Genomic DNA, 27,482 nt, shown 5'->3' with positions numbered 1-27,482 from the left:
ATCGAAATCACCAATCGATTGCATCTCATGTTTCCCTTGTTTGTAATGTTTGAGTCCCGGCTTAACTGGGACTCACCCTTCCCCTTCTTTCTCTGCTCTCATGTGCTCTCTTTCTTTTTGTTTCGGTCCCGGCTTAACTGGGACCCACCCCACCCTCTTCTTTCTCTGCTCTCATGTGCTCTCTCTCTCTCTTGTTGTTTTGGTCCCGGCTTAACTGGGACCCACCCCTCTTTTTCTGAGGTGCATGTTCTTGAGTGATTTCGGTGACCCGATAGCCAGCAGCTGCTATCGTTGCATCGAAATCACCAATCGATTGCATCTCATGTGTCCCTTGTTTGTAATGTTTGAGTCCCGGCTTAACTGGGACTCACCCACCCCCTTCTTTCTCTGCTCTCATGTGCTCTCTTTCTTTTTGTTTCGGTCCCGGCTTAACTGGGACCCACCCCACCCTCTTCTTTCTCTGCTCTCATGTGCTCTCTTTCTTTTTGTTTTGGTCCCGGCTTAACTGGGACCCACCCCTCTTTTTCTGAGGTGCATGTTCTTGAGTGATTTCGGTGTCCCGATAGCAAGCGGATGCTATCGTTGCATCGAAATCACCAATCGATTGCATCTCATGTGTCCCTTGTTTGTAATGTTTGAGTCCCGGCTTAACTGGGACCCACCCCACCCTCTTCTTTCTCTGCTCTCATGTGCTCTCTTTCTTTTTGTTTTGGTCCCGGCTTAACTGGGACCCACCCCTCTTTTTCTGAGGTGCATGTTCTTGAGTGATTTCGGTGTCCCGATAGCCAGCAGATGCTATCGTTGCATCGAAATCACCAATCGATTGCATCTCATGTGTCCCTTGTTTGTAATGTTTGAGTCCCGGCTTAACTGGGACTCACCCACCCCCTTCTTTCTCTGCTCTCATGTGCTCTCTTTCTTTTTTGTTTCGGTCCCGGCCTAACTGGGACCCACCCCACCCTCTTCTTTCTCTGCTCTCATATGCTCTCTTTCTTTTTGTTTTGGTCCCGGCTTAACTGGGACCCACCCCTCTTTTTCTGAGGTGCATGTTCTTGAGTGATTTCGGTGTCCCGATAGCCAGCAGATGCTATCGTTGCATCGAAATCACCAATCGATTGCATCTCATGTGTCCCTTGTTTGTAATGTTTGAGTGCCGGCTTAACTGGGACTCACCCACCCCCTTCTTTCTCTGCTCTCATGTGCTCTCTTTCTTTTTTTTCGGTCCTGGCTTAACTGGGACCCACCCCACCCTCTTCTTTCTCTGCTCTCATGTGCTCTCTTTCTTTTTGTTTTGGTCCCGGCTTAACTGGGACCCACCCCTCTTTTTCTGAGGTGCATGTTCTTGAGTGATTTCGGTGTCCCGATAGCCAGCAGCTGCTATCGTTGCATCGAAATCACCAATCGATTGCATCTCATGTGTCCCTTGTTTGTAATGTTTGAGTCCCGGCTTAACTGGGACTCACCCACCCCCTTCTTTCTCTGCTCTCATGTGCTCTCTTTCTTTTTGTTTCGGTCCCGGCTTAACTGGGACCCACCCCACCCTCTTCTTTCTCTGCTCTCATGTGCTCTCTTTCTTTTTGTTTTGGTCCCGGCTTAACTGGGACCCACCCCTCTTTTTCTGAGGTGCATGTTCTTGAGTGATTTCGGTGTCCCGATAGCCAGCAGCTGCTATCGTTGCATCGAAATCACCAATCGATTGCATCTCATGTGTCCCTTGTTTGTAATGTTTGAGTCCCGGCTTAACTGGGACTCACCCACCCCCTTCTTTCTCTGCTCTCATGTGCTCTCTTTCTTTTTGTTTCGGTCCCGGCTTAACTGGGACCCACCCCACCCTCTTCTTTCTCTGCTCTCATGTGCTCTCTTTCTTTTTTTTTTGGTCCCGGCTTAACTGGGACCCACCCCTCTTTTTCTGAGGTGCATGTTCTTGAGTGATTTCGGTGTCCCGATAGCCAGCAGATGCTATCGTTGCATCGAAATCACCAATCGATTGCATCTCATGTGTCCCTTGTTTGTAATGTTTGAGTCCCGGCTTAACTGGGACTCACCCACCCCCTTCTTTCTCTGCTCTCATGTGCTCTCTTTCTTTTTGTTTCGGTCCCGGCTTAACTGGGACCCACCCCACCCTCTTCTTTCTCTGCTCTCATGTGCTCTCTTTCTTTTTGTTTTGGTCCCGGCTTAACTGGGACCCACCCCTCTTTTTCTGAGGTGCATGTTCTTGAGTGATTTCGGTGTCCCGATAGCCAGCAGATGCTATCGTTGCATCGAAATCACCAATCGATTGCATCTCATGTGTCCCTTGTTTGTAATGTTTGAGTCCCTGCTTAACTGGGACTCACCCACCCCCTTCTTTCTCTGCTCTCATGTGCTCTCTTTCTTTTTTTTTCGGTCCCGGCTTAACTGGGACCCACCCCTCTTTTTCTGAGGTGCATGTTCTTGAGTGATTTCGGTGTCCCGATAGCCAGCAGCTGCTATCGTTGCATCGAAATCACCAATCGATTGCATCTCATGTGTCCCTTATTTGTAATGTTTGAGTCCCGGCTTAACTGGGACTCACCCACCCCCTTCTTTCTCTGCTCTCATGTGCTCTCTTTCTTTTTGTTTCGGTCCCGGCTTAACTGGCACCCACCCCACCCTCTTCTTTCTCTGCTCTCATGTGCTCTCTCTCTCTTGTTGTTTTGGTCCCGGCTTAACTGGGACCCACCCCTCTTTTTCTGAGGTGCATGTTCTTGAGCGATTTCGGTGACCCGATAGCCAGCAGCTGCTATCGCTGCATCGAAATCACCAATCGATTGCATCTCTTGTCTCCCTTGTTTATAATGTTTGAGTCCCGGCTTAACTGGGACTCGCCCACCCCCTTCTTTCTCTGCCCTCATGTGCTCTCTTTCTTTTTGTTTCGGTCCCGGCTTAACTGGGACCCACCCCAACCTCTACTTTCTCTGCACTCATGTGCTCTCTTTCTTTTTGTTTTGGTCCCGGCTTAACTGGGACCCACCCCTCTTTCTGAGGTGCATGTTCTTGAGTGATTTCGGTGACCCGATAGCCAGCAGCTGCTATCGTTGCATCGAAATCACCAATCGATTGCATCTCATGTGTCCCTTATTTCTAATGTTTGAGTCCCGGCTTAACTGGGACTCACCCACCCCCTTCTTTCTCTGCTCTCATGTGCTCTCTTTCTTTTTGTTTCGGTCCCGGCTTAACTGGGACCCACCCCACCCTCTTCTTTCTCTGCTCTCATGTGCTCTCTTTCTTTTTGTTTTGGTCCCGGCTTAACTGGGACCCACCCCTCTTTTTCTGAGGTGCATGTTCTTGAGTGATTTCGGTGTCCCGATAGCCAGCAGATGCTATCGTTGCATCGAAATCACCAATCGATTGCATCTCATGTGTCCCTTGTTTGTAATGTTTGAGTCCCGGCTTAACTGGGACTCACCCACCCCCTTCTTTCTCTGCTCTCATGTGCTCTCTTTCTTTTTGTTTCGGTCCCGGCTTAACTGGGACCCACCCCACCCTCTTCTTTCTCTGCTCTCATGTGCTCTCTTTATTTTTGTTTTGGTCCCGGCTTAACTGGGACCCACCCCTCTTTTTCTGAGGTGCATGTTCTTGAGTGATTTCGGTGTCCCGATAGCCAGCAGATGCTATCGTTGCATCGAAATCACCAATCGATTGCATCTCATGTGTCCCTTGTTTGTAATGTTTGAGTCCCGGCTTAACTGGGACTCACCCACCCCCTTCTTTCTCTGCTCTCGTGTGCTCTCTTTCTTTTTTTTCGGTCCCGGCTTAACTGGGACCCACCCCACCTTCTTCTTTCTCTGCTCTCATGTGCTCTCTTTCTTTTTGTTTTGGTCCCGGCTTAACTGGGACCCACCCCTCTTTTTCTGAGGTGCATGTTCTTGAGTGATTTCGGTGTCCCGATAGCCAGCAGCTGCTATCGTTGCATCGAAATCACCAATCGATTGCATCTCATGTGTCCCTTGTTTGTAATGTTTGAGTCCCGGCTTAACTGGGACTCACCCACCCCCTTCTTTCTCTGCTCTCATGTGCTCTCTTTCTTTTTGTTTCGGTCCCGGCTTAACTGGGACCCACCGCACCCTCTTCTTTCTCTGCTCTCATGTGCTCTCTTTCTTTTTGTTTTGGTCCCGGCTTAACTGGGACCCACCCCTCTTTTTCTGAGGTGCATGTTCTTGAGTGATTTCGGTGTCCCGATAGCCAGCAGATGCTATCGTTGCATCGAAATCACCAATCGATTGCATCTCATGTGTCCCTTGTTTGTAATGTTTGAGTCCCGGCTTAACTGGGACCCACCCTACCCTCTTTTTTCTCTGCTCACATGTGCTCTTTCTTTTTGTTTGAGTCCCGGCTTAACTGGCACTCAGCCGCTCCCTTTTTTCTCTGCTCTCATGTGCTCTCTTTCTTTTTGTTTTGGTCCCAGTCCATCTGGGTCTCTACCCAACCGCTTTTTCAACGCTACAATGGATGCTAATTTTTTCCTATTTTTCCTACAGAGAATCCCGTTTGTCGTGCTACGAAACCTATTAACTTCCTGTTTTTCTTACAGAGATTCCTGTTTTTCCTATTAGGAATCTGCTCATTCCTGCTAAGAACCCAGTTAATTTTTAAACTTTCCTACTGAGATCTTGTTTTCGCCCATATTTCTTATTAGGAATCTGACATTTCTCAATTTTCCTAGTGGGAAAAGTGAGAACTTGCACATACTTACCACCACCTACATTTCCTGATAATTTTCCTATTAGGATCCTGGTAGGATTTCTTCTATTCTTGCCGGGAACAAAACAGGAACTTGTCAAGAATTTTGGGATTCGTTTCGCCGGGTAGTTCGGACTATTTTGTCTCTTTTGCCTCTTTCGGGACTCTTTCGTCTACTTTCTTGGGACTATTTTGTCTGTGACTGTGTTGTCAATGAATATTTTGCAATGTGGGACTGTTTTGTCCGGGATTGTTTTCTCTGGGGCTGTTTTGTCTGTTCACCGATGCAAAATGGTTACGTAGATCGTGGACACGGATGATGAAAAAACCATTAAATTTGTCACTCGAGTTCACGGATAAGCGTAACCGTTATCCACGATTTTGAACTTTCAATTAGACTGAAACCTAAATGCTCAAATTGAGTTAGGAATTACTTGAAACCGAATTCAAAGACATAATTTTCCTTGTGAGCACTTACATGAGTTGTTGCAAAACTGGTATTTTTCCTCTAAGCCCTCAACTAGCATTTCAAGGGACTTTTTTCAATTTAATTCTTTCATTTCGGTCAAATCAAAAGCTTGTTGGCTATCACTGTTAGTAACCGTGGGAAACAGAGATGGGGGTCATATGTGACTGGTAGCGTGGGGAAGAGGAATCTTATCACTGTTTCAAAAAAAGCATTGTGTTAAAATGTGACGGATATATCCAAACTCGAAGCAAATTTGAACAGAATTTGTTTAATATTAGAGATGTACTCTTTTTAATGCTAACCATGAAACAGGGTTTCGAACAAACTCGATTAAATTTGCCCCAGAATCTGGATACTGGCAACTAAGGTAGGTAATTTGAGAGAAATTTTAGATATATACATATATTACAGCTATGCGTAACTTTTATATCATACCAAAAAATCTGTTGTAGTTGGCAGATGGAATTCTGCACACTAGTAATATTAATCAATAGAGTTTTGGAACATTTCAACATCCTTTCAATCAAATGATACCGCAATACATCAAAAACGAATGCACTTGATGTACCCCACTATTGTTCTACGTTGAGGTACACATCGAAGATATAGTCAAAACCGATTGTTATTGTGATATTTCTATGGTGTGGTTATTTTGTAAATCTCATGCTTTAGTCTTTCAGACATTTCTAGTCTAATAGACATTTCAAATGTCTATTTTTATTGGCATGCAGCAAATAATATTCAAAAATCAATACCGTCCAGTGTTAATTGTGACCTGAACAGAATGTTGGCCAGAAAAGAATTAATAACTCAATTTTTAAATAAACGTTTATGATGCTAAAGAGATTTTCCCACTATTTCTCAGGTAAAGTCATGTGTTTAACTAAATAGAAATTTTGTGACATTTATTAAAATGCTAGCTGTTTGACATAAATTTGATTGTCAGCGCATAGTTAGAATTTTCTATTATTTTCGCTGCATGCAACCACAGTTTTGCAAAATGGTTTGTTGCTAATAAAAATTTGTTTTTCAGCACGATGACCTATTTGGCCATATCAGCAGACAAATTGTTTGTGAAAGCCATAAAGTTTTTAAAAAGTTGAGCAAATGTATTTAAGCCACTAACAGCTTAATCTTGCACTATTTAAATTTAACTTGTCTTTTCCTGCAACCATATCAACAGAAAAAAGAATAGAAAAAAAACCATTGACGGGAGGAAGAATATAATTATCCGGTTCTCTTTTTTTAGCATGTTCGGAAGCCACAGACAACTTTTTGTTCCTCGGGTTCTCTGCGAAAGGCTTGGAAGCTGCAAAAACACAACTAGGCTAAACAATGATGGTGGGGACGACAAGCATAGCATTAATTGGAAGAATATCACCCTTTCTCCATTTTTTCACCATCATTAAAATTTTTTGCTAGAGCTGAAAAAACAAAATGTTTATAGAAACTCGGTCGAAACAGCTTCAAACAGCTTCGTGTAGCGACCGCGGGCAGTGGATTGTGAGTTAGATTTTTTCTTGTCGGGAACGATTTTCTAGTTTTTCTTTGTTATCCAAAATAAGAATTTGCTCATTAGCGCAGCATAAGGTTGCTGCCTCTAACTGTTTTTGCGACAAACTGTTCATTCGTGTTATGGCTCACCCGGAAAATGTCATTTTTGGCCGATCGATATATTCATCATACAGAGTTGAGAGTGGTATCATTAGAAAATTTTTCTAGCGTAGAAAATCAAATTAAAAAATTTTTTGTTGATTTTCGCTTTTTCCAAGTAGTTACGGGGATTTAAAGTTATGTGAACATTAGGATCACTTCCGTTGTTTTGATACTATTTTTTGTACTTTTTAGTGAAATATGATCAATTTTGCTAAAAAGGTGATGAAATTGCTAACCATAGTCTCATTGGTTTCAAGTTTAAAGATGGAAAAGAGATGCTGAACTATGTGATCAAATTTTTGGCTAAAATTGTGGCAAAAATATTCAAAAATTCAGCAATTTCTTTCGTATTTTTTAGGAAAAATTGCAAAAAATATCTTTATTTGCCCACTTTCTCCAAATTGACCGTTAGTGCATACATAAAAACTGTTAACACGGTTCTCATTTACCCATATTTGGGATTTTTTAACCCCGGTTAGTTTTTAGCCCCTATGAAAATATGGCTGCCTTTCGTTAAATCAAAAACGTCGAATATCAGAAAGCGCCACACTTTTTTGATATATTAATATTCTCGAGTGCCAAAAAACTCTATTCTGTTCTTTTTTGGAACAATGAAGTTTTTCTATCATTAAATCAGCTTTGATTGATGTTAAAAATTATGCTTTTAAGAAATCTAGTTTCAAAAACGTTTGTGATTTCAGGGTTTTCAGATTTGCCACTTTTTATCTCCTTTCCGTCACCTTTCAGTGTAGTCTCAGCCAAGAGAGATGGTATATTCTTTCATGTTAAATACAATATAGTCTGCAACGCCATTGTATCATTTAAATTATTGTTTTTTGAGCTGTGTTTTAATAGTTCCATTGCGGTTTCACCGAGTAAAGTCGGTCAAAGCCTCATATCTTGACAAATTGAGGGAGTTGATCCTGTGAGTTAACTCTATGATGGCACCTTTAATTGGGAAAACAGTATTACATCCTTTAAACATGAATTATGCACAGCACTGCTGACAAAAACATTTAATCGGGTATGCATGTTCTAAAACTATGGTAGTTATTTCCTTCTAGCTTAGATTTTTTCAGTTGAACAGAGCCTTTTTACTACTTGTCGACTTAAACAGCCGTTAAAATCTTTCGATACAGATCATAGTGCAACACAAAAAACCTCCGAACTGTCAATTGTTCATTTTGGATTAGAGGGATCAAGAGAAAACTGACTTGTCTTTAGTGAATTTCAAACAAACATAAACTGCGTATCGCCGCACTCTTGAAGTTCGTTAGTGTCGTGTTTCTTGTGAGTCCTTTTAGTTTTAGCTTTGCTATATGTTCATGCAGACACCGAGGTAGACAACAAAAATTGATAAAAAACTAATTTTGGAGTAAAAAATATCCGGTTTGAATGGTTGAGTGTTAAATACATACGGTGTTAAATTATTGGGTTTTAATTAAATGGGTTTGAAAAGAAGTTTAACTTCAATAATGATGTGACAGACGGTTTCTGGCGGTTTGAACACTGTAGTCTGACCGCAGTCTCTGGCGGTTATGTTTTGCAGTACAAGAACGTGTAATAAGAAAGAGAAAAAAGATTAATTGGTTGCATGGAATTTTATGGCGGCCGCTTAAAACTGATTCATAATCAAAATTATACAATTTTGTTGTGCCGAAAATGTATTAGAGCTGTTTTTTTTAGAGCGGTACGAATTTTTTACTCGAGACAAAATTCCCATGAATCTATGATCATACCGTTTTCAGACTGAACAGACTGAACCTCTTGTAAGGCCATTCACAGACGGAAAAAAACTATTGACCATACTCTTATGCGCTTAAAAAGTAAGCTAGATAAGACTATCCCAGATGTGAATGGCCTCTAATCAGACAAGCCAAGACAGAATTGACCATTTATCTAGCCAGAATCAGAACATCTTAAGACGTTTGTGTAATCGAACCCATTTCCAGACCCTTTATTTTTGATTACGAAATACACCTTGTGCTTTCGATTTGGATCTGGTTAGAGGTCAGTTCCATCTGGCACCCAAGCTGGATCAACCTTTTCAAGCTAAAAAGGTCGTCTCTTCTGTAGAAGGAATGTGTTAATTTATGCAGGCGATGAAAAAGGACAATCGAACAGCCTTGTAGAAATTATTTCGACTACAGTATTGCTACACTTCAGAAAAAAAAACAATTTTAACCTACCTTAAACCTGCAGGCAGTTAGTGCAAACAATTTTCCGCCGACACCCAGGTTGAGTGCCAGACCGAAAGTCGATATGTCCATATCGAAATGAACGCACCAGGTGGCGTCGTGCGTTCAAAATTACACGGTCAGGAAAAAAAGGAACTCTCAATACTGTGGACATATGCAATTTTGTACGCACGATAGTCTGGACATGTGCAATTTTGAACGCACGATAGTCTGGACAAATGCAATTTTCAACGCACAATAGTCTGGACATATGCAACTTTGAACGCACGATAGTCTGATCATAGGTAACTTTGAACGCACGATAGTCTGGAAATAGGCAAATTTGAAAGCACGAAGGTCTGTACAAAATTTTCGTGCGTTCATGATCAGACTATCGTGCGTTCAAAATGGTCTGTGTCCAGACTTTGTCTGTGTCAAAGTTGGATATGTCCAGATGAAAAAAATACCTTGTGGGGAATGAAGATCCATTGAAGATGGAGACCAGAGGGTTCCACAATTCCACAAATCAATATAATTATAGTCTTTTTTGCAACGTGAGGTACATGAACATCTTAATATCAATAGAAAAACAGCTTTTTTTCCTGGGAAGAAAAACTTATCAAGGAGTTTCCCTACTAATATTAAGAATAAAGTGAACCTCTAAAAGCTAATATTTTTTTAACTCATTCAACATGGCTGAAATCAACATAAACACACATCATAGAATCAAACCAAAAGGCAACCAAAGCGAGAGACGAGCGAGAGAACGCGAGAGACGAGCGAGAGACGAAAAAGATGACCGAAAGTAAAAGGAAGAGTAAAAAAAATTAGTAATTTTTTATGACAGTTGTAAGTTTTGCAGCTATGGTTTGGAACACTCAAAAATCCGGATGTAGGCATTTTTGAAAGCACTAAGTCTTCGACATAAGGTCATTTGAAAGCGGGATAGCCTCGACAAAAACACACAGAATATCAATTTTGCAGCGGACGATTTTTTGTTTGGAACACACAAAATTCTGGACATAGGTAGTTTTGGACGCACGAAAGTCTGGACATAGGCAACTTTGAACGCACGAATGTCAGGACATAGGCAACTTTGAACGCACGAAAGTCTGGACATATGGTCTTTTGAACGCACGATAGTCTGGACATGAACGCACATATTATCAATTTTGGAGCGCACGAATTTTCCTTTGGAATGCACAAAAGTCTGGTCATAAGCAATTTTGAACGCACGAAAGTCTGGACATGAGGATTTTTCAACGCACAATGAACGCATGAAAAATTTTGAGCGCACGAAAGTCTGGACATAGGCACTTTCCGTCTGGGAGGGTCTGGACACAGACACTTTCCGTCTGGGACGGTCTGGACATATCGACTTTCGGTCACGCACCTCAACCTCAGCAATAGTGAAACAACTCACGAAGCTTTCACTGCGCGGATTGAATTTGAATGATTAACTTGTAAAAAACTTGCAAGTTTCTTGCAAGCTATGGCAAGGCGATGCATCACCTTTCTAGCTTTTCTTCCAAAAACGTGCAAATTTTTAAAAGTTAACCATTTGATTTACAATATCTTGCAAGTTAACTATTCAGCTTACAAGGCTCTTGAAAGTTAACTATTCGTTTCATAGGTTTCATACCAGTTAAAAATTGGCTTGAATTATATGTTCTTAGATAAGATCTTAGAATTTAAGTTTTTACCAGAAAACAACTCTGCCTATGTTGTAGCAGAAAAACAATAAAACGTTGAAAGATATAAACTGACGATGTAATTTGACATGACTTTGAGTGAAATTTAAAAAATAAAATAATTAAGGGCAATTTTACTTTGAGCTAATTTCCAGATGAGGATTAATTAAAATTCGTAACTTGATTTGAACGTGATTCAGCAGGCGAACCCAAAGGAAGCCGAAGTAAAAGTAAGCCCACAGAAAAGCAATCCAAAAGTTATGTAACAGTTATGTAATCTATCAGAAATAATACATTTTTAGCTGTTAAAATCAATACCGCGCGTAGTATTATAGTGCATAATGTATTCCAGTGCACCAAAGAAACAAAAATACGTCAATTTCTAGACATCTAGAGGGTACGGGCCTCAGCGGACCGCTGTCCATGGCCATGCCTCTCATCCACTTTGGGATTTAATCCGGAAACCGCGGGCCGTTTATCGCGGCGAAGCCGCGACACACCCCCTTGGCCGCCAGGGGCAACTTAAATCACGGGTATCCCAAAACTCTTCGGCTTACTTGACCTCATTTTCAAAATTCGGCTTGCTTGCCTATCGGCTTGCTTGACCACCACCAATTCAGCACAATAAAGTTACCATAAATTTCTGTAACGTGGAATTTGCTTTGCTAACTTCTTTTGGTTTCTATTTAAAAACAAAATAATAAAATGGTTGCCAAAAATCATCAGCTGCTTATCATCCTGGTATGGGTATCATAACTTTTAATGGATACCAACAAGCATAAAATTTTCTTCTATCCTGAGGATCATGAGATCTTGCTGTGTCTTATTTAATTTGAGTTTTTGTCCTTTGCTTCCCTGTTACTAAATTTGAATCGTTCAATATCTTACAAAACTGTTTCTTGAATGTTTTATAAGATCTTTTAATTTTTTGGATTCTGTTAAAACGATAATTTTAGACATAATATTAACTAAAGGCGGTCAAAAACAAGAGCTTTTTCCTCAGAAGAGCTTGTCTTTTTTCAGTGCGACTTTATGAGAAAATCAAATATTGTGTATCAAATTATCAGAAAATGTCTTTCGCATGTAAAATTCGATGAAACGTATTACTCCTTATGAAAATTAGAAAACTGTTCTGTGTTTTAGTGTTCTCAATTTTCTATAGCGAATGAGTGGGAAAAAGGGATGCTATTCAAAAGGGGAAGCAAATGATGAAAACGTAATCAAAACAACTTGCATCTCTACATGTTTTTGAAGGTGTTAATAAAAACAACTTTCCGATGCTCTGGAAGGTGAGATCTTCGCTGAGACTATCTGTTTTGACGAATAACTCTCTTCAGTCCATTTACTTGTTGCATTAGTTTTGCGCTTAGACATTTGTTGTGACAAAAGTGAAAGTTCATAGAGTTAACTCAACTAAAATTTATTTTTTGTCAAGGGCTGTCTGACAATAATGCAATTTTGAGCAATTTTTTCACTAACCTGTTAGTTGTTTTTATGATCTCAGAGATTAGGAACACCTTCAGAGTGTATTGGTAGGCTCAATATTGACACCAAGTCGTACATAAAGTTGAGCATAATTCTTTTTAAGGTTCTAGTTGTTGTTTTTTCATGGGTCGAAAAAGAGGTTTTTCCATAAGCATACACTAGTTGGCAGCATTGTAAGCGTTGCAACTGGCAGTCTAAGTTAGCCAGTTCAGTCGGAAATATCTGCAGAAAAGATCATTTATTAATTGCTTTAATTAAAAACATTTTAAGTCAGCATTTAATCTGCGTTAATAAGTAATAATGCTGTCATTTTTTTAATTGCCGTATAAAGGCTATATTTCAAACTTTTGTGGCTGAAGGAAACTGTTTAGTAGTAGCTATAACACTCGCCACTCTAAAGTTCCAAATAACGATGTGACATCATTGCTACCATAGAATGATGTAGACAGATCTTTTTTCGAATTGTGTTCAGATAATTCCATTGAAGTTTCGCCCTTGACATTACTCTTTGTGACTTGCTTTTAGCTACAGTTTTGTGTATTGATCGTTTAAAATTTTTCAGTGGTGCAAACTGATTTTTTCTTACTAATTTATAGTAGGAAAATCTGTAAGAATTCATTGATATTGAAATCTATCAAGTCAATTCTTAGTAAAAAAAATCCACAGTACTTGAGCAGCACAAAATCTGATCACCACATGCTGCTATGTTTTTTGCGTCTCAGGATTCAGTCACCACAATAATTTTACCCCTTTACATTTCACCCCAATTTTAATCCATTGAATAATTAGTATTATACTAAATCAACCCCATTTAGCTCTCAAACAGTGCTGATATAAGACTTGCAATTAAACGTGCACAGTACTGAAATTGTCTGGCCGTTAGGTCCGGAATTGTTTTATAAGTTTTTGCAGGGTTAATTGAGTTGGGGTGAAAAGAAGTTGAACCAAAAATATAATCCATTTTATATCCTCGAAAGAGGGTTTATAAGCGTCAGATTGTAGTTTTCTTATTATATCTACCTATGAATTTTGACCGTGGGGTTCACTTGACTGACAGTGACCAGCTTTTGCAACATATAGCTGTAGCTCACTGCTAACTGTAGTATTTTAAAGGAAACTATGGTAAAATAAGATTGGTATAATTTCCCGGTAATCAAAAAAGGATCATTTTATCAACGCACTCGTCAAGTAAGAGTTTTTCAGAAGTTAATAAAAATCTGGTTAAAAATCGTCTCTTTGGCTTGAATCGAAACGTGCTTTATTAAAAATTTGGCTTGAAAACCGCTTGATCAGTTTAAACAAATTGGTTGTTCGGCATCTTTTTGATGTTTTTTTAAGGAATGTGTCATACAAACGACTCGTCATTGCGTTTCTGTAATTATCTGAAAGCGTTAAAAATTTTAAAAATACTCATCTTTGTTTACATTGTATGTGTCAGCGTCAAATTTTAATTCTTCGATTTTAATATATAAAATTGTCTGAAAGCGCATTCTTTAATCGATTTTATTGACTACGTTTTATTCTCCGAAATTTGAATATAATCGATTTAGACCTCCACTCTCTGGGTACGGACAATTTATTATTATTATTAGTATTATTATTATTATTATTTTTATTATTATTATTATTATTATTATTATTATTATTATTATTATTATTATTATTTTTATTATTATTATTATTATTATTATTAATATTATTATATTATTATTATTATTATTATTATTATTATTATTATTATTATTATTATTATTATTATTATTATTATTATTATTATTATTATTATTATTATTACTATTATTATTATTATTATTATTATTATTATTATTATTATTATTATTATTATTTTTATTACTATTTTTAATATTATTACTATTATTATTATTATTATTATTATTATTATTATTACTATTATTATTATTATTATTATTATTATTATTATTATTATTATTATTTATTATTATTATTATTATTATTATTATTATTATTATTATTATTATTATTATTATTATTATTACTATTATTATTATTATTATTATTATTATTATTATTATTATTATTATTATTATTACTATTATTATTATTATTATTATTATTATTATTATTATTATTATTAATATTATTATTATTATTATTATTATTATTATTATTATTATTATTTTTATTCTATTATTATTATTATTATTATTATTTTTATTATTATTATTATTATTATTATTATTATTATATTATTATTATTATTATTATTTTTATTATTATTATTATTATTATTATTATTATTATTATTATTATTTTTATTACTATTTTTAATATTATTACTATTATTATTATTATTATTATTATTATTATTATTATTATTACTATTATTATTATTATTATTATTATTATTATTATTATTATTATTATTATTATTATTATTATTATTATTATTATTATTATTATTACTATTATTATTATTATTATTATTATTATTATTATTATTATTATTATTATTATTATTATTATTATTATTATTATTATTATTATTATTATATTATTATTATTATTATTATTATTATTATTATTTATTAGTACTATTATTATTATTATTATTAATATTATTATTATTATTATTATTATTATTCTATTATTATTATTATTATTATTTTTATTATTATTATTATTATTATTATTATTTTTATTATTATTATTATTATTATTATTATTATTATTATTATTATTATTATTATTATTGTTATTATTATTATTACTATTATTATTATTATTATTATTATTATTATTATTGTTATTATTATTATTATTATTATTATTATTATTATTATTATTATTATTATTATTATTATTATTATTATTATTATTATTATTATTATTATTATTATTATTGTTATTATTATTATTATTTTTATTATTATTATTTTTATTATTATTATTATTATTATTAATTTTTTTTTATTATTATTATTATTATTATTATTATTATTATTATTATTATTATTATTATTATTATTATTATTATTATTATTATTAATATTGTTATTATTATTATTATTGTTGTTGTTGTTGTTGTTGTTGTTGTTGTTATTATCATTATTATCATTACTATCATTCTATTTTGGGCGATCATTGTGAACTCCAAGAAGAGTGGAGTCATTTTAGAGGTGTCAACCATTGAGAGGGGACCTTCGTTTTTGTATATATTGTCTCACCCAACGAGCTGTGAGAGCATAAATAGTTTTCAAGAGTTCAATGAAGATTGAAAAGAGAAGAATTCTGAAATTTAAGGAGAACAGGACTGATGTTATAGAGAGCAATTGAGAAGAATGAGGAATTCTTCAACAAAACAGACACTCCTTTATTTGAACTTTTAATGAGCAAAAACTTTTGATTCCGAATCAAGTTTGATAACAAAGATTTGTATTAATTTAACTTTAAAAGGCAAAAAAATTGTTATTATTTCGCTACAGATTTCCCAACGTTGCTGCGATCCTCGAGAACAGCTGATTGTGAATTGACAGCACACCTGGACTACTTCTACGTACGCAACTCCGCCTGGGACTTCTTCCAGAGCATCTCCAATGACACCACCCAATGTGGTACACAACAGAAGATATACAACTTGGGCACAAATGAACAAAGACGGGTCGATGAGATAAGTCAGTTTATTTATTTTTAAAGTTCAAACTTTTAAATTTTACGCGAAGTACCAAAAGTTAACCATTTATGTGTTAATTTATATAATTCAAATCACTTAGTATCATTTGTATAATTCAAGTAACTATATATTTAAATAAATCAAAAAAATTATCCCCCACTACTAACAGTACGAGCGTACCTTCCAATTCCGAACTCAATCTCGAAAACATAATTTGCCAGCGGATTTCATTCGCGAAAAAACGGTCTTAAGTATTCGTTTTAAGTATCATCCATACTAGGCAACAATAGACTTTGAAAGGCACATACGACGATTTTCCCTTTGCTAACTGCTATCAAATTGATTGAGTGGTATTATTTATGCTCCCAGAGACATCACAAAGACAAATTACTGTTGAAAAGCTGGTGAAAAACAAAAACCAGCTGAAAGTTTATGAGAAACGTTTTTTGAGCGAGTCAAACAAAATCAAATAACTGCTTTCGGTGTATTTTGAGACAGGGATAATCCTGGTATAATAAAGAAGAGCCTTTTGAAATTGGTTATAAAAGTTTACTGTTTGTTGTCTAAATTTGATGGGTAGCTAATCAAACTGAGATATATAGCTTGTTGAGTAAAGAGTTAGTTGAGCTGCAGTGGGGATCACAAAAGAGTTCGAATGTTCAGCTATGTACCAGAGCTATCGGAGAACAAGGATAGCTAAATTTAACTGCGAACAGCTCAACGTAAACAACTGTTTCCTCTCCAGTTGTGTAAGCGGTGGTTCTTAAGATACAACTTTGGTCGAATGCCCTAAAGGTTTTGCTAAAAACACTTTTTAAATAGGTCTAAAAGAATAATTTGAGTACATTATCCTCGGAAGGTCGTGGTATCCTCAAAATGTTTAACCTTGGTAGAAAAACACTGGAACGAAGTCAATTTCCTTCTTTCAATTTTGTCAAGGATACCACAGGACTCCAAGAGAACAGCAATTTCTAGGTTATTTCAGTCGTCAAAACTCTTTTTGCGATATCTCTTTTTTTCGATGCACAGACGTTACAACACACCGCTTCGTCGCTCTATAGTACAGCCAAAAACAGGCAACAGATTCAAAAATGCGGTAAAAATGAAAGGATCTAAGTACGAAGAGTATTTTCAAAACATGGTTTACCTAGAGCAAAACTAGCTTATAAAAATAAAGTACAGAGTAGTTGGGGCAGTGAAAATGATTTAGACGAAGTTTTTAGTTCGCTAGGGTGCACTTAGTGTTAAGAGTTACTTAAGACCAAAATTCCAGAGAGTAAGTTTCCCAGACTCAAAATCCAGACTCAAAGAATGGTATTCAGGGGGCCTGAGAGGAATTTCATGTGTTTTGCTGAACAATTTGAGGCCACTGTGCACTCACTTAAGCTTGGCAAAGTTCTTGTTGGAGAAGCCACTCATCAAGATCAAATGCACACTGTTAGATATAAATCTTTGGAGGAGCAACGCACGCTAGCTATGGAAAATGGGCAAGGAAAATTAGAAGAGTAGAAAAGTACTTTATGGTACGAGTTAGTGAATGCTTGAGACATAAAATCAGACCTTTTATAAACAACCTAAATGTTACGGCGCTATAGCTTGGGATGTACTGTGTAGGCGCTTCAAAAGTATCGACAGGCCTCATCTACATAAATTGAAAGCAGAACGAACGAGCCTTGAAAGACTTCAATTGAGGGTACAGTAGATTAGCTCACCAAAGCAGATGACTTACAATGCACATTAAAACTGTTAAATGAAAGATCCAATAAAGAAATCTTTCTTGCAATAATTTTGAAGGGGCTTTCAAAAAAACATGGAAATTTTACAACACATGTAAAGTAGAGCAAAGACGAGAAAACTCCAGAAGAAACTGAACGAAGTCTCATAAACTTCTTCGACATTGGAAATGCAGAACAAAAACTGAGAGCATTTTCGTTTCAATAAAGACTGGAAATGTTTCAACTGCCAGAAAACTCGGCGGGTTGCTAAAAAACTAAAAGCTTAACAAAATATCTCAAGAACATACAAAACTTCCACAATTAAATGCTTTAAGTGTGGTGGACAAGGACATGCAGCCAAATTTTGCGAAATGCAACAAAAAAGGAGAAAATTTGTAAGCCAAAGCAGGAGAACGACACAGAGGTGCTCGCTTAGTTTAGTAGAGGACGAAAATTTAGTAGAAAAATTTCCCTCCTGTCAAATTACAGAAAATTACAACCTTGCAAATGAGCTACTTACAGAAAATTACAACCTTGCAAATGAGCTACTTTTTGGACTCAGGAGCTTGCAGTCATAGAATTGTGAAAGACATTTTATTCATAAATATAGATAAGTGTTGCTCTGGTACCATCAATAATGCAAACAGCAGTAAAAGATGAATTAGTGGAAGAGGAACAGTTGAAATCACAGTTTCGGTTCTAAAGGTTTGGAATGAAAATTAAAATTATAAGAATTATGTAAAGTTTTGCTTTTGCCGAAAAATACTTTGTATTGGTTTCAGAACTTGAGGCAACATGAGCAAAAAACAATGAGATTTTCTTGAGGGAGTAAAGTCTAAAGTCCGAATAATTTTTCCTCATGATTAACGAAATAGTTTGCTTATTATGAACAACGTTGACGCTGGAGAAACCTCAGAGCAGTGCAATTTTGCTAGTGGAAAACGCCTTAGTTTGTAGCACAAACGCTTGGACTAGAAAATGTCTGAGGATATTTATAAACAAAAGGATCACGCAGTACAAAAAAATTTTAGCTAGCTTGATTTAACAAACTGTGAAAGATATCAGCAAAGCAAATCAAAGAAACTTAAAAAAGCAAAATATTCAGTAAATAGAGCAAGAGAAGTTCTAACAGTTTTCTATACTGACATGTCAGGGCCCATCCACACGGATGTGGTCAATGGCCACAGTTATGCAATAGGGTTCCTGGATTGGTTTAACAGGTATTGAAGGCTTTACTATTGAGGTCAATGGATAAAACCATGGAACAAAATAGCAACCGGGAGATTTAGTTTCCAATGGTGCAGTGTAAACCGTCTCAAATTACATAAAACAATTATTTAGGCAAATAAATTATAGGCTAGAATTCTCAACACCGTATAGATAACACGAAAATTTCAAGGTTGAGAGGAATTGGAAACAGTAATTCCAACGGCTAGATGACTTTCAGAGCAGTCAGGACCAGAAAAAAAAGTATTGGCCATATACACTCAACATGTCTAGTGAGATTAAAAAAGCTTGTTTCAATTCAGGTATTCAGAAGGCTCTTTTGCAGGCAATGTACGAGAAGGAACGTAACTTAGAGTGTCAAAATTTTTGGTTATCCAGATTTCGTTCTTGTTGAAAAAATTTCACAAAACAATTTTGACAGAAATTATCAAAAACGGAAATTTTGAGATCTTGAAACAATAGTAAGACTTATTCCTTTGGGTATTCCACATAATAAACGAATCTTTAAAGTCAGAAAATCTCGTAATTTAATCTTCAACGAAAACGAAATGTTCATTAAAGTCGAAGAAACGAAGGATGGGCTAGTCAACAAACATCAGTCCGAAATAGATGGCGATTTAAACGCGGCCGCTTCTCTTAGGAAAAAATATGAAAAACTTAGTTTATATCTAAGTTCATTGATGAATCCTTTAGGGATAAAAGGAATGAATCATTGAAATCAGTCATTAGTTGAAGATAAAATTTGGCGTTTCGTAGAGAACAAGACGCGGAGTTGAAAGAAATATACACTTTTTTATACACTGACGTTGAAGCAGATATTTTTATGCAGCAACCCGAAAGCTTTAAATAATTTGACGTGCGAGCGAACCCACTAATTTATAATCCGGGGAAAAGATTAAATTGATTGAAGCAGTTACGTGAGTATTGGTACATCATTGTCAAATTTTTCCTGGACCAAAAAGTCTTCACGTCGTTGACATCAGTATTCATTCAAGATGAGTGCCTTTTCAAAATCAATTTAAAAAGGTATAGAGGGAATTGTTTGTCTTTGGGTTGATTATATGGCTATGTTGCGATTACAAAAGACTTTTCTGAAAGTTTTGAAACTAAATGTAGTAAGGATGTCCAAATTAGCTGTTACGGATCTATTAAATGGTTCCTAATAATAAAAAATGTACGAACAGAAAACAAAACAATATTAAGTTACAAAAGTTATGTTGAAAAATGCCAGAGAAAATTAGCAAAAGCCAATCAAGGATACTCGATACACAATTAGAAGCTAGCCTAAAACTGTCAATTTTCAATTCACTAGAGATAGGTAGCAATGAGCATAGAGAAATGCAATCAAAAAAGTATAGGTTATAAGAGGATGCTTGAAACCTCTGGCAAAAACTAGTAGACCAGATAGTGCGCACGCAGCTAATTTATTGAGTTCTTTGGTTCAAATCCAGGAAGATGACATTTCAATGCGTCAAAAGGAAGTTTAAGACACATAACAGGTACAATTTAGAGAAGTTTATTTTTCAGAAGGTGAAGACGTTGAGCTGAGAAAATTTTCAAATTCGTTTTCGGCAGGCAACATACCATAGAAAAAAATGATTCTTGTCTGAAACTTAACATTAGATCAGGTGCAAGCAGTTTGGCTAGTAAAGCTATAAAAAATTGGATATCTACTTCAACGACTGAAGTCAAGCTTAATGCTGTAGCCGCGGCAATTTAAACAGCGTTACAATTAGCAAAACTCGCTGGAGAAAAAAATTCAAACATTTAGCAGCCAGTAAAAGTATTTACAAGCAATCAAGCATGTATTGCTTTAATTAATAACTCTTTAAACGCGGAAAGACAACGCACTTTGCATTAAAAGTGCAATTCGTTCGGAATTTAGTCAAAAGTCAAATTTTAGAGCTGAACTACCTGCCTATCGATTGCATGCTGGCAGACAAGCTTACAAAAGGTTTGGGGAGGACAAGAATGTATCAATTTTGCGTGACTTTGGGTTATGAAATAGGGAATGAAATTTGTGTCTATTGCTATTGTTGTTAATCATCAATTCTAAATAAGAAATTAGATTACGGGGTTTGTCTAGAAATTCGCATTAGCCAAATAATTTCTGAGACTTATTTGCTTTCTTTTTGTTATTCATCTCATCCGCAATTTCGACCTATTTTCGAACCGAATGAGGAAGACCTAGGAAACTTTCAACTATCTGCATACTCCTCTAAAAAATATGTGTACGTGTCAAAAACGGGCTGTGAAATCAAACCATAATGCGAAATAAAAACTGCCTGATAAGTGGGCCTTAGTGATCTGTCGTTGATGTGACTACGAGACCAGAAAAACAACAAAAGACTACAAAAATGACAAAAGTTAAAAACCTCCAAAACTCAGTCTTTATTTAATTCAAAAAGGTTCTTATTAACAAATTTAAAATATCGTCAGATGAAGCATGACCTAAACGAAATAAGTTGTCCTTCACTACAAAGCAGATTGGGACCTATCCAACATGAAACTATGTAACAATTTCAAAAATCCATCCATGTTTTTGAAACCACAAAACTTGTAAAGTCTTGACATTAAATAAGTATTACATATATTCACATATTACTCCGTAGTAAATCATTGAGTCATTTCATTAAGGAGACTGAGTCATAGGACCATAAACAACATCAAACACCAGCAGAACTCAAAAATAAACAACCAGTTTAAAAAACACTCTTACAGCAATAATATTCTGTTGATAACTGTGAAACTTATGGTTGTGATTCGAACATCACTGGCAGCCTCGTCTTGACAAGCCTGATCGAAGGGACAACGAAAATAAAGGCAGATTTTGGCATTATTAAAACTGCTATTAATATTGAAAAAAAATCGTCAGCCAGAAAACTATCAAAAGAAAGTACATGGCGCCCGTCATTAATCCGAAAACTCATATTAAAGAAAAGGGGATGAGAAGAGTAAATGTTGAAAAACACACTTAAGTTTTTGAGAACAGGAAACTTTGAAGTAATCAGAGCCATTAGCTATTTAATCAAGCCATTATGTAGGTTTTGCACACGTCCACAGGAAGCCGATGAGATCTGTCATAATTCTGTACCCTTCCCACAACAACCAACAGAACAAAAAAGACAGGCAGAATTCGAAATTACAGTTAAATTTGCACAAAAACAATGTCGGCGCCGTTAGAACAAAAGATTTTCACCAAAAACATTTTAAATGCTCAATTTGGCTCCCGTCAATGACATTGGGAGCTGGCAATTATGTGAGAATGTGACAAGACAACAAAAAAGTGTCCAGATTTTAAAAAAAATTCTTTTAAAAATTTTTGTGCAAAAGAACAATTGCTGGAAAAAAACAAAAATTTTAAACTGTTTGAAAACACCAAAATGATGGTGTTTTCAATATATTGACCAAAATAATGAAAACGCGAAAATGTGTGTAAAAAAGTCCCCGATACAATAAAATTTCTATTTGATTTTTAAAATTCACAGTGAGGAAATAACTAGTGGTGCTATTGCTGCGCGTCTTTGAAAAAGATCTGGTTGTTCCAAATCTTAATGTTATACAAAAAAGTCTGAATTTTATTCAAAAATTCAGTCAAGCTAGGCAAAGTTTTTTTCCATAAATCTGACTAAACCGCTCAACAATTCGCTTCTATCTTAAATGTAACACTATTTTTTTGATCTTTTCTAACAGATTTTTATCAAAGGTAAAAGAAATTTGAGCTAAAATTTTTTGGCAAAATTTCAAACCTCGATAACTCCTCAGGAAGAAAAACGAATTTGAAACACGTTTTTTAGATATATTGCTTTTGACGGTCTTGCCAGTGATACCAGTCACAATTAGGTATGTTGATTATATCGATCGGTCAAAATTGACGGAGCAAAAAAAGCCAAGCGATTTTATCGCCCAGACTTGCGTTTCAGAGCATTTCAGAGCTGAACCAGCACATATCAATAGTGTAACTCAGCTCTGAAACACTGCATATCAAGTTCATTTCAAGTTTTTTTATGCGCAGTGTGTCCTCTTTAATGAGGTCCTTAAAATGAGGTAATTGAGTTCACCCAGGCTAATTTTATTCTGTATAGTCTGAAAAATTACTTATAAGCCAAAAATAAGTCTGAGCAGCATAATATTTTACTTTCTATAGCTTATATCTGACAATTAGTAGTAAAGACTTTCTTTATACTAAAGCTAATTTGCAGGTAATTAACACAAGGCCCACTCAGCTCAGTGGTTGAGACCTGCTGAGCAAATTAGATGTTACAAGTACCCGCGAGGAAATTCGAGTCTCATAAAAAACTAATCTTGTACGCGTGAGTTTAGATGAACAAACTATTTTTAATGTATCGAAATTCAATCGAAAATCAAGACTAGCTGATCAAGACTGTAAATTGGGACATCAACATAGTACTGGCCATCTACAAGAAAAACAGAATGTCTGTAGACTGATTTAGCGCTGATCTGCTCTGTCACCAACCTCCGGGCAGATACTTCTTCTCCCATTCCGCAACAAAAAAAAAGTCGCAACAAATTTTATAGGTCCACAACAACGCTCTGAGAAACAGACAAGATCCGCAAAAATTGTTTCCTTTGATCTTTCAAATTGAACATTATAGTTTAAATGTTTTTCCAATGTTTTGACAGCTTTTAGTACTCTGGTGTGTTTTTGCGTCTGCGCTATGCAAAAAACGGTAATTTTCAGTGAATTCAAAATTTGTGTGTCTGGCATATTTATGTAACATTTGTAATTTTCTGCAGTTAGTTTTTTCATAAACAATGATCTCTTACCACGATCTATGATATGAGGCTGCAATGGTAGCTGCAACTATTTTTTAGTATCTAACTTTAAATCATTTGTCAAGGTGAAACCATTTCTCGGGGTGGTTTGATATTTTTGTTTGCTTGTATTTTTGGACGCCGTGCATTTATGAACAAAGTTAAGCTTGTATTTTAATCATTCTCAACCAACGTTGACGAGTTACATCTAACCCAGGGCAATTGGGGTTTAAATGTTCTGTCTTAACTCACTTCAACTTGTATGTCAATACTGTAATTCAACTAGTAACTCCAAATCAAGCATAAAATTATACCAAAATTAGATCTCTAGCTTTCTCTTGAAACAATTCAGATTTCCAGTTCGCTCAAAAATTACTTAATGCCGGTGAAATTGAAAAATCACCGTAGTGTGATTTTTTGTTTGAATTTAAATCAAAGTCAGTCAACTTTCTGTAAAACATAAGCGGTGAATTTTTGTAAGGTTTGCAATTTTTAGTGGGGAAATTAAATAGTTTGGTGGTGAAATGTGGTGATTTTTTGTATGTTAATTGTAGTGCTAAAATTACATAAATTTACCTCTTAAATAAAAGTGTCAAAAAGATTTAAGATTAAGGGGGTAATTTTAGGAGGGGTTAAATCTAACAATTCCTCCCTTACTCCGCATTACCCCCTACTCTTACATCTTTTTGACACTTTTTCTAAGAGGTGAAATTATGTAGTTTCACCACTGAGTTCAGCGGTGAATTTACGTAATTTCATCGCATTCACCGCTTATCTCACATCATTTTGCGTTGCATGGTGGTGACACCTCGACCCGGGTTTTAATATCAAGACTTTTCATTGATTCAGACCCCGGCTTCAACCACAGCACTGTGTACTACCAAGTGATAACGCAAGAGAGAGATGGCCAATCGGAAGAAGTTGTTAACGGCAGTGGAATTCAAATCAGCAGAGCTGGTCTCTGGGAGGCCACTGCATTCTGCTACTACGACTCAGAGGGCAACGTCCACTCCTCCTTCTCGGTTGTGGGCGAGGATCCTCAAGAGGTCAAGGCAACTCAGGAATTCTCCTACAAGATGCAGATAGCGCAGAGTTCTACATTCACAACATTCTTCAAGTAGGTTAAAGAAATCATAATCGTTTTGGCGTTATTAAAAATGGCAACATCTTTTTCGTACTTTTACGCCAAAATTTCTCTGCAATACACGTTTTTTTTACCGAAATTACACTGATTTGGGGCTTTTGTGGGTACCAATGACAACATCTTCGATTAGCCTCAAAACTGATATCTCGAATTGCTATGAAAATTTACATAAAATCCTATTTAGAAATCATATTTCATTGAGAGCCAGCTGACTGATAATTATTATGAAGGCAGTCGATGAAACTACGTACAAATTAGATTTCCCTTCCTTTTAGTCTAGTTGACATATCTTTAAGAACTTTTGAGGAACACTGACGAATTCTATTAAAGTTTATCGATCAAAAAGTGTGTTTTGCGTCGTAACTAAAGATAGAAACTGGTCATTTTTCTATGAATTCTGTAATTCCTAGTTTAAAAACGTTGCATACTTATAATTCGGATAAAATCTTATTTTAGTAATAACAGCTAGGCTTAGAAAAGGTTCTAGAAAGTTATGGTTTTCTTGCTCCATATGTGGCCGGCTTCGCAAAATCGATTAAAGATTATAATCTTTAATCAAGAAAACCATAATTTCCTTGAGCTTTTTTAGCCTAGCTATTATTATTAAAATAAGATTTTATCCGCATAATAAATTTACGTCAATGTAACGCCTCCATTTTCATTGACTGTAACTGGTTCAGCAGTTCAAAACTTAACAGATATAAAAATATTACAAATTGGTAAACAAAATTTTCATGAATCGCCTCACGAAACAGAAGACAAATCTTCAATAAAATTTACATTAAGGGCGTCTACCGGTACCGAATAAAATATACTACCGAAGAAAGTCGCTGGCGCTTTTAGGTTCCGCCTTCAGTTCAATGTGGAAAGAGCTTAAATTTTGGGAAAGTAGTCTCCACAACGCAATCTAGAGCCTTAAAATGAAAAACAGGATCAAATAAGAGTGAAAAGTAGTTGCCTTTGGCTGCAAGGGCATTTCACAAAACTTTAATTCATTTTGAAAGGAAAGATTATACGACAATTGAGATAAGCTCACTTCAAAACAAATATGAGGGATTATTGTGAAGCTTAATTTATGTTCTTTTGTTTGCATAGGTGTATTTTAGGCCTACCCATATAAAAGCGCATGCGGCATCTTCTAAAAGTATTTATTACTTACACTCCGTAAAAGTTTGGCATGCGGTTCCAAATAATCTGAAACCTAATTACGCGAAATTCTGTTGACGGCGCTTCCGTCAAACATATTTTTTGGTGAAAAACTTTTCTTCATTGTTCAAATTCCAGCCTAAAAGTGAAAGAGACTGACTGGAATATCCATATACAAAGTATTCACATTTTGGAAAAGCGAAATCTGGTTACAAAAACGATTAAAATTACTCGCAAATTTTGGTACCGGTAAACGTTCGTAATGTACGCAAGCATTTTATTGACCAATCAGAACGTACCTAAACCACCAGCTTATTTGCAAATTTTTAGTATTATGTAAAAAAACATTAAGTATAGTTTAGTAGGGGATGATGAGGAACCAAGGAGATGAGACTACTGTACAAATCATAAATGTCCTCATTAAAGTTATTCTTCAAAAAAGAGCGACTATAAAAAATCCAAAACCTAGCTTCGTATAACAGAAGACGAAAGCAAAATTTTGTCCTGAACTACCCAGATTGGGTATGGCTTTTTAGTAAAATTTTACAAGACAAAAATTTATCTTGCACGAATAACAAAACTCACAAGATGGAAAGTTATTTTAGAAGATTTTTTGTGTGTATGTTTAGGTCGAACTCTATTCTAACTAGTTCAATTTTGACACTTACTAAAAGAGTCATTTGGGATAAAGTTGATTCAACTGACAAAATGATATAATTTGCCTAAATTGTTTTGCAGAATATAATACTTCAATTCAACAACATTACACAATTGGAGAAGTAAAAGTTTGTTCTGCTCCATTATTTACAAATCACGGCAAAAATTTCTTCTGCGGAGCCTTTTTGGGGCCGAAATTCCGTTATAGCTTTCGAAAAAAAATCGTACCATGACTTCATTCCATTTCATAATTTTACTTCACCAATTTTTGGTGTGCAATTTAAAGTTAAAAAAATCTGATTTAATTAGTCAAGAACCATAAAGCAGTTCATTTCCATGCCTATTATTTTTTTCTAATTTCGCGTAAGAGAAGGTAAAAATTTTTAAGAAAAACTTCTATGAAAAAGCTTTATCTTTATTGTTAATATTATTTTGCAATGCACATTTCAAACTCATTTTAACAATAAAGGTAATGCAATAATTCCCAAGAAATTTTTAAAAATTTTTACCTTCTCTTACGCGAAATTAGAAAAAAATAATAGGCATGGAGATGAACTGTTTTTTGGTTCTTGACTAATTAAATGAGACTTTTTACTTTAAATTGCTGGAATCTGAATCTTTTCAGTCCAGATGCTGCGACAGCACAACTGGACGACGAGGTGTACGTGAAGGTGTCATTTGAACCTGAAGTGACTCATGACTACACTCTCATAACTACTGACTGTTGGGCTACACAGACTGCAGATTACACTTCCTCTACACGATATGTTCTGTCGGCCAACAAGTAAGACATAGATTGAATTACCCGGGTTGAGAAAAAATTGGAAAAATATGTAAGATAAACGGTGAAAAGTTAGTTTTTCACCGCAAATTTCGTTCATAATTTTGCGGTGAAATGCGGTGAAATTATGTAAGCTCACCGCTAGAGTAAGTGGTGATCTTACAAAAATTCACCACAATTCACCGCTGAAATATGTAATTTCACC

The 27,482-nt window shown here is 35.6% G+C and overlaps 1 protein-coding gene across 1 annotated transcript in view; it reads left to right on the top strand.

Annotated features, from left to right (window-relative positions):
- Nucleotides 1–27,280, top strand: part of LOC142355529 (uncharacterized) — a gene marked incomplete at both ends in the record, with an annotated part of 62,739 nt that extends 35,459 nt beyond the window's left edge. The window contains 3 exons of the mRNA XM_075407659.1: nucleotides 15,644–15,832; nucleotides 24,399–24,666; nucleotides 27,122–27,280. Coding sequence (XP_075263774.1) covers nucleotides 15,644–15,832; nucleotides 24,399–24,666; nucleotides 27,122–27,280 — 616 coding nt within the window. The remainder of the gene's footprint in view (nucleotides 1–15,643; nucleotides 15,833–24,398; nucleotides 24,667–27,121) is intronic.
- Nucleotides 27,281–27,482: the final 202 nt, after the last annotated feature.

This window comes from Convolutriloba macropyga, unplaced genomic scaffold (assembly GCF_964194025.1).
Source record: "Convolutriloba macropyga unplaced genomic scaffold, txConMacr16.3 SCAFFOLD_1090, whole genome shotgun sequence".
Taxonomy (NCBI): Eukaryota; Metazoa; Xenacoelomorpha; order Acoela; family Convolutidae; genus Convolutriloba; species Convolutriloba macropyga.
Note: the sequence above shows the minus strand (reverse complement) of the source record. Positions and strands in the feature narration are given on the sequence as shown.